Source organism: Helianthus annuus, chromosome 9, assembly GCF_002127325.2.
Source record: "Helianthus annuus cultivar XRQ/B chromosome 9, HanXRQr2.0-SUNRISE, whole genome shotgun sequence".
NCBI lineage: Eukaryota > Viridiplantae > Streptophyta > Magnoliopsida > Asterales > Asteraceae > Helianthus > Helianthus annuus.
In genome coordinates, this window is record NC_035441.2 from 185760719 (window position 1) to 185768312 (window position 7594).

A 7594-nucleotide genomic window follows, 5' to 3' on the forward strand; every position below is an offset into this window, starting at 1 on the left:
TTCCACGCCCTGTCTTCTGTTTCTTTGATATACCTGATGGCTGAACCATCAAGTCCACACAATGTGGAGGGTGAAAACCCTGAACAGCCGGTAGTGGTGGAGGAAGAAGAAGAGGGAGCCGCCGGTGGTGGTTTACCGGCGTAAAAGTGGACCAAGAAGAGCTTTGATCGTCTGCTTCTTGATGTCCAAATGCCCCCTGAATATGGGGCTTGCTACCCATCGGAGGGTGACACTGGTGCGACGCTCCGGCCGGTTACGTGACCATGTGGGCAGACTTTTTTGGTGACTGCAATCTCCGGTTACCTTTGACCGTTTTTGTTGTCGAGGTTTTGGAGTGGTACAAGGTCCACATTTCTCAAGTGAGTCCGTTTGGTATGATCCGGATTCGAAATTTCGAATTCACCTTTCGTGCTCTTGGTATAGAGCCTACCGTTGGAGATTTCCGACGGTTTTATCAACTGACGGTGTCCTTGGGGTTCTTTTCTTTCCGTCAGCGAGAGGGTAGTCCCAAGCTGATGACTCCTCCCAAGGGGATGACGATGTGGAAAAAGAAGTTCTTTTACATCAAAGCTGTTGCCATTGTTGCAAAGATGACGTTTCGGAATGTGACCGAGACGATCATAGCAGAGACCATTGCGGTCCCAAGTTTGAAAACTGTGGAGTGGTTTCCGCAGTTGCAGACCATTGAGTCTGTGAAGTTGACCAACACACAGTTGTGGGTGTTGCGCATGATGTTGACAAGGAGGAACAAGAAGTCGAAGCCCGTGGTGCGGGAGAAAAGTGGTGGTACGTACTTTTCATTTGTTTAACTTTCTTATCCTTGTATGCGTTACTGACTTGTGCGTTTGTTATCAGAGGACGCTCCCGTATGGAGGATGTTTGCCCCGGATTTCCAGGGTCAGGTGGAAAAAGTTGTTTGTGCGGATGGCGAGGAGGAGTTTAATGTTATCATTCGAGATAACTTCCGGGTGCCTACTGAAGCCGCATTAGCAGTTGAGTTGCCGCGGGGCAAAGGTATGTTTAGGAATCCTTTATTCTTGTGATAACAATAATGGTTGCACTGACTCACCTCTTGCATGGTTTTCATGCAGGTGATCTTGGGGACTTAGGGGACCCTGATGCGAAGGGTGTGCCTAAGAGGCAGACGGTGAAAGGCGTGCGCTTTCGCCAAAAGAAAATATCGGAGGTCACTGTTGTGCCTCATTTGGTACCGCAGGCGGCATGTATCTCTCACTCTTCTTTTCGTAGATACTTGGATTATGTGATAGTATCCGATACCCTTGAGGGTTTGGGTACAGCTGCGGGCACGCAGTCTGGTGCTGGGAAAAGGCCAGCAGAAGAGACGGCTGCTGGTGCCGGTGGAACGAAACGTCGGAGGTTGCAGTCTAAGAGGACTGTTCCGACATCGAAGAAACCTGCGGTTACTGTTGGTAAGTGTTGTTTAGCTGGTCTCAAGTGTGATGTATAACATGTGTTTTGATAGCTATTTGATTTTGTTTTGCAGAGCTTCAAGATAAGGATTTCTCTATCTTTGATGCTCCAGAGTCACCCCAGCATGATGCGGGTGCGGGTGTGACTGAGGAACCTTCGACACCTCCTGTCAAGGTGGTGCCCGAGTCAACCGTGCGGAAGGAGGGTGCCGCAGAGAAGGTTGCGACCCAGATATTTGATACCGTTGACTCGTCCAACAATCTGATCTCTCCCAATGAGGGAGATAATTTGAGTGTGCGGTTTGCTGATTCTGGGAAGCAACAGTCTGATGCAGAACCGCAACAAACTGATGCTGAAGCGCGGCAGCATGATGTTGAGCCGCGGAGGTCTCCTGCTGGTGAGAAGGGTACCGGTTCGTCTGCCGGTGGTGCGGGTTATGCTGGGCCTCCAATTCAGCCTGGGGAGTCTGAATTGGAGTATTACTACCGCACCTATACCCAGGGTCGAAGTACTGTTTATCACCGACCCCCCTGGACTGTTATGCAGGGGGATGACATTTCCAACGACCCTTCGGCATGTAAGGAGATTCTGGGTGGTCTGGGCACCCCCTTCGAAGTTGAACGTGCCCGTGCCGCACCTCGTGAGCTGCGTATAAACCAGCTCTCAACAATGTTAATAGGATCTTCCATTGTGGCGAATGCCATTCTGGAAGATTACAAGGTGTTGGGCCGCCGCGAGGAAGAAGCTGCTCGCATGCGGGCTGAAGCGGAAAAGTTGGTCGAGGCTGCTCGTGCGGGTGCGGAGCAGCTTGAGAAAGATAGGGCTGCTTTTGAGAAGCAGAAACAGACCGCGGAGTGGGCTGCCGCTGCTCAGCTGAAACAGGTTCGTACTCTTGCTAAACTCCTTTCTGATGAACGCAAGAGTTGGAACGAAAAGTTGTCCAATGAGCGCAAGAAGTGGAATGAATCTTGGGCTAAGCAGAATGACAATTTGTTCCGTGCTCGACAGGAGTTGACGAACGCCAAGGCAGCAAATGTTGCCTTGGGCAAAGAAAAAACTGCAGCTGAGGCAATTGCGGTTAAGGCGCAGCAGGCGAAGGCCGAGGCCCTAAAGGCGCTTGAAGAGGCCAAGGAAGCCGGGGCGCGTGCTGCAAAGGCACTTGAGGAGGCCGAAGAGAAGGAGAGCCGTTCTTCTAAGGCTCTTGAAGAGGTGAATGCGGAGCGCATTCGTTTGGATAAAGTTGTTGCCAGCCTGCAGGTATGTTTCGTTGCCTCTGTTGTATATTTCGTTCATTGTTTTGGAAATGTTTATCGAGTAAACTGTTTGCTGTTTTTTGACAGGCTGAGGTTCAGGCCCGGGAGGTCGCGGTTACAGACCTTACTGCCCGCGTGTCGGTTGCGGAGGAGCGGGCTGATACCGCTGTTGAGGCCAAGGATGCCTTGGTGTCCTCTTTTGACCAGCTGAAGGCTGACCGTGAGTGGTTGCGGACTCACGGTATCACGCGTGTAAGTCTCCGTTGCCTTTATATTTGCTTGGATTATCATCCGAGACTTATGATCTTTTTATTGCAGATTGTTGAGGCTATCATGGATGCCCCTGAGACCGCAGCTGGCTTGGACTTGGTCAAGCAGCGTGCTCGTGACGCTGGTTTTAAAGCTGGTTATAACCGCTGTATTTCCCATATGAACGTCATGTCTATAGGCGGTGATATCGAAGAGCGATACGGCTTTCGGGACGTGGATACCGAGTCGCTTCTTAAAGCAGCCGAAGTCTCCTTTTATGATACGTCCCTTGCCTGTGTAGAGGAACTGGACAATTGTTTAGAGGCTGCGGACTATGTTGATCGCCTGCGGATGCTTTATCCTGATGCGGAAGAGGAAGATCCCGCTGGTGGTGCCGAAGGCGGTGCGGGAACCAGCGGTACAAAATAGGGTTCAGGTTGGCTAGTGTGCCTCCTTTTTGTTTTCCTCTTGTATAGAATAGGAAACTTTATGTAAATCCATTAAGCATCACGTCGGTGCTTGAATTTTTTGAATATAAAGTTTTTTGTTCAGTTTGTACAAGTGTTTTTAATTCTTGCATGTCTGAACGTATGTATGCGTAACTTTACCCATTTGTGAATGGGGTCAAGTATACTCCATACCTTTGTCGTATAAGTACGCGTCAATTCTGTTATTTACCGCGTTAGGGTTTTAGAATTGTGTAAGCTTTGTAAAAGCTTACATATCCGGAACTCTACCCATTTGTGAATGGGGTCAAGTGTACTCCATACCTTTGTCGTATGAGTATGCGTCAATTCCATTGTTTGCCCTTTTGGGCTCAGGAATTGTGTTAAGTGTTAACAAAAAACTTGTTTATCCGGCCGGATAAATATGCAAGTCTTTTTGCCTTCTGCTGGCCTATTACAATATTTGTGTGTGGTTACCACTTTGTATGGGTATCGCGAATGAAGATTTTGCCAATCTGTTTTTGGGATACCGCAAAGTGGAACACGCATTTGTAATAGTAGTAACAAACAATAATGTATAAAATTGCTTATTTATTTATTTGCAAATGGCCTGCGGCCTGATGGGTTACATAGAAAAATGTAAGAACAATGGCTTACATATAACAGCGTCGAAGCTGTTGTGCATTCCATGTTCGTGCGATAGGTTCGCCTTCTAGCGTTTGTAATTTGTACGCGCCTTTCCCTAAGACCTCTTTGATGAGGTAGGGTCCTTCCCACTTGGGGGCAAGTTTGCCTGGGCGCTCGGCATTAGATGCCTCATTGTCGCGTAGGACGTAGTCTCCTGGGTTGAAAGTACAAACGCGGACGCGCGTGTTGTAGTACTTTTCAAGTTTGGATTTATATTTGGCCTCGTTGATAGCAGCGTTTTCGCGCCTTTCTTCCAAGAGGTCCAAATCGATCCTGCGTTCCGTGTTGTTGTCTAGTTTTTCAATAGCCAACATTCTAGGAGATGGGAGACCTACTTCCGCGGGGATCACCGCTTCTGAACCATAGACTAGGCTGAAAGGTGTCTCCCCGTTGCTTGTTTTTGGGCTTGTACGGTGAGCCCATAAGATATTTGGGAGTTCATCGACCCAGCCACGCCTGGCCGCTCCCAACCGTGCCTTGATCCCTTCGACTAGGCTTTTATTGATACTCTCAACTTGGCCGTTCCCTTGCGGGTGTGCGACTGATGAGAATATGTGCTTAATATGTAGTTCTTCTAGCCATTTTTGAAATTCGTCGGCAGCGAAGTTGGTGCCGTTATCGGTGACAATGCACATTGGTAAACCGAAACGGCAGATGATGTGTTCCCAAATGAACTTTCTTGTTATCATAGCAGTGGTTGAGGCGAGCGGTTTTGCTTCGACCCATTTTGTGAAGTAATCGACCGCTACTATGATAAATTTAACCGCACCCGGAGCGTTAGGGAAGGGTCCCACAACGTCAATTGCCCATTTCTGAAAGGGCCATGCGGTTGTGACGGGGACTAAGTTGTTCTTTGGCCGCAAGGTTTTTGGAGCGTGACGTTGACAGTCAATGCATTTGCGCAACTCTTTGACGGCGTCCAGGTGCATGCCGGGCCAGTAATACCCGGCATTCATGATTTTGGCCACTACCATGCGCGGTCCAGCATGTATGCCACATATGCCCTCGCGTATCTCTCGGATGAGGTATGTGGCATCCTGTGGGTTGACGCATCGCAGGAGTGGCCCGAGGTATGACTTTCGGTATAAGATACCGTCTCCCATTTGGTAGTGGCACGCTTTATATTGTAGCTTGCGTGCCTCTGATTTGCTTTCGGGAGTCACACCTGATTGTAGATATGCGATAATAGGTGTCATCCATGATGTTGTACCGTATTGAATGACATTGACTTGGCGTAGGGGTACCGAGGGATTTTGCAGAATTTCGATGCGTATCTCCTTTGCCAAGTGTTGGAAGCTGGTAGATGCAAGTTTTGATAGTGCATCTGCGGACTTGTTTTCGCTTCGATTAATATGGCGAATATTGAACGAAACGAATTTGGATATTAGTTGCAGGGCTTGCTCGAGGTAGAGGATCATGATATCCCCTTTTGCGGCATAGTTGCCGCGTATTTGGCCTGCAACTAACAAGGAATCGACGTGTGCTTCCAGATGTTGCACGCCGATTTTGACTGCTAAACGTAGCCCCGCTAACAGGGCCTCATATTCTGCCTCGTTGTTTGTGCTTTTGAAATCGAGGCGGATTGCATATGTAAGCTCTTGGCCGTCAGGGCTGACGAGTCGCAGACCTGCACCCGCACCTTCCTCGTTGGAGGCACCATCGGTGAATAGTGCCCATGTTTCTGAGGAGTATGGCATTGGTGCAGGAGTTTGTGCTTCTTCGCATTCTTGGATGCGATTCACCGGTACTTCGGCGGCGAAATCAGCTAAGATCTCGCCTTCAATCGCGGGGCACGGTTTATAGTGTATCGTGTGCGCGCCCAGCTCGATTGCCCATTTTGCTAATCTCACAGAGATGTCGGGTTTCGATAGGATCGGGCCGATCCTGTAATTGGTTAGCACTGTGATGACGTGGTTTACGAAGTAGCGTCGTAACCGTCTTGAAGCGTGCACTAATGCTAGCACCAATTTTTCCATTATTGAGTATCTCGTCTCTGGGTCGTTGAGCATCTTGCTGATGTAATAGATGGGTGTTTGAACCCCCTTTCGCTCCACTATCAATACCGCACCCACCGCGTTATCCGCGGCGGATAGGTATAATATGAGTGGCTCATCCTTGCGTGGTGCGGTTAGAGTTGGGAGTTGTATCAAACACTCCTTCATTTCCCGGAAGGCCTGTTCAGCCTCTGCGGTCCACTGGAATTGTTCTTTCTTTGAACAGCTCCGCAGGGTCTTGATGAACGGATAAGACTTAGCTGCATGGTTGGCTAAGAATCTGTTGAGTGCCGCTAGCCTGCCGGCTAGCCGTTGCATATCTTTCATCGTTGAAGGCGATGGCATGCGCTCGATCGCCTGGACTTTCTCCGGGTTTACCTTGAATCCATCTTTAGTCACGATGAACCCAAGGAATTTGCCTTCCTCCATTCCAAACGAGCATTTCCCTGGATTGAGCTTTATGTTAACGCTTCGCAGAGTTTGGAATGTTTTTTCAATATCCGTGAGCATGGTATCCTCTTCCATGCTCATGACGACCAGGTCGTCCATGTAGATTTCGACACTTTTGCTTATTTGCCCGCGGAAAGTGTCGTTCATCAACTTTTGATAGGTTGAGCCCGCGTTGCGCAACCCAAACGACATTTTTGTATAACAGTAATTTCCGGTGGGAGTCCGGAATGCCGTTTTGTCTTCATCCTCGATTGCCATTTGTACTTGATGGTACCCTTTGTAGCAATCGAGGAAACACTTCCACCTGAATGATGCGAGATTATCGACTTTTTCGTCGATTTCTGGAAGCGCGTAACAATCCTTGGGGCAGGCTTTGTTAAGGTCTTTGTAATCGATGCACATGCGCCAGCCCCCGGAAGGTTTCTCTACCATGACTGGGTTGGATAACCAAGTCTGGTATTTGACTTCCCGCAGGATGCCTGCGGAGAGCAGTTCTTCGATCTGCTCTTTCATCGCCTGATTTTTAGCTGACCTAAGGTGGCGTTGGCCTTGGATCACTGGCTTGATACCTGGCAAGGTATTCAAGTGATGTTGCGCAATATCACGTGGGACCCCGGTCATGTCTGCGGGTGTCCACGCGAAGATGTCTTGGTTCCTGAAGAGAAGCTGCTTCAGGTGCGACTTGGTGGTCGGGGATAAGGCGTGACCCAATGTGACCTTTTGTTCTGGGTATCTCGCGTTGAGAACCCATTTTTCTGGTTGGTCGTTGGGAGTGGGCCTTGCGACCTTGGTCGGACGTACTTCGTCCGACATCATGACGTCCCTGCGGGCATAGATTATCGCGATCCCCGATTCGGTTGGGAAACCAACCGCAGAGTGGGGGACGGATGTAATCATATTGAAATCTCCTTGGGACTCTCTCCCGAGGAGTACGTCATATCTGGAGGTGTGAGGTAAAACCATGAAGTTTACCTCTTCTGTCCTTGTGTGTCTTCCGTTGGAAAGACGCACAGGAAAAGTAATTTGGCCCAGGGGAAAGACAGTTTCCCCTGCGAACCCGGCCAACGGGTAATCTACCGCTTGC

General features: G+C 49.3%; 1 protein-coding gene across 1 annotated transcript; it reads left to right on the plus strand.

Moving 5' to 3' along the window:
- Positions 1 to 539: 539 nt before the first annotated feature.
- On the plus strand, positions 540 to 2776 carry LOC118481857. Its single transcript, XM_035977167.1, has 5 exons — positions 540 to 645; positions 1299 to 1430; positions 1505 to 1803; positions 2440 to 2617; positions 2772 to 2776. The coding sequence occupies exons 1-5, from the start codon at positions 540 to 542 to the stop codon at positions 2774 to 2776; spliced, it is 720 nt and encodes a 239-aa protein (XP_035833060.1).
- Positions 2777 to 7594: the final 4818 nt, after the last annotated feature.

Bases quoted from the DNA above. Each gene is read 5' to 3' on its own strand.
- LOC118481857 (XM_035977167.1), top strand. From the start codon at position 540: ATGTGGAAAAAGAAGTTCTTTTACATCAAAGCTGTTGCCATTGTTGCA. The intron at 646-1,298 runs GTTTGAAAACTG...GTTTGGGTACAG, and splicing joins AGAGACCATTGCGGTCCCAA to CTGCGGGCACGCAGTCTGGT. The intron at 1,804-2,439 runs GTTGAGCCGCGG...CGTGCTCGACAG, and splicing joins CTGAAGCGCGGCAGCATGAT to GAGTTGACGAACGCCAAGGC.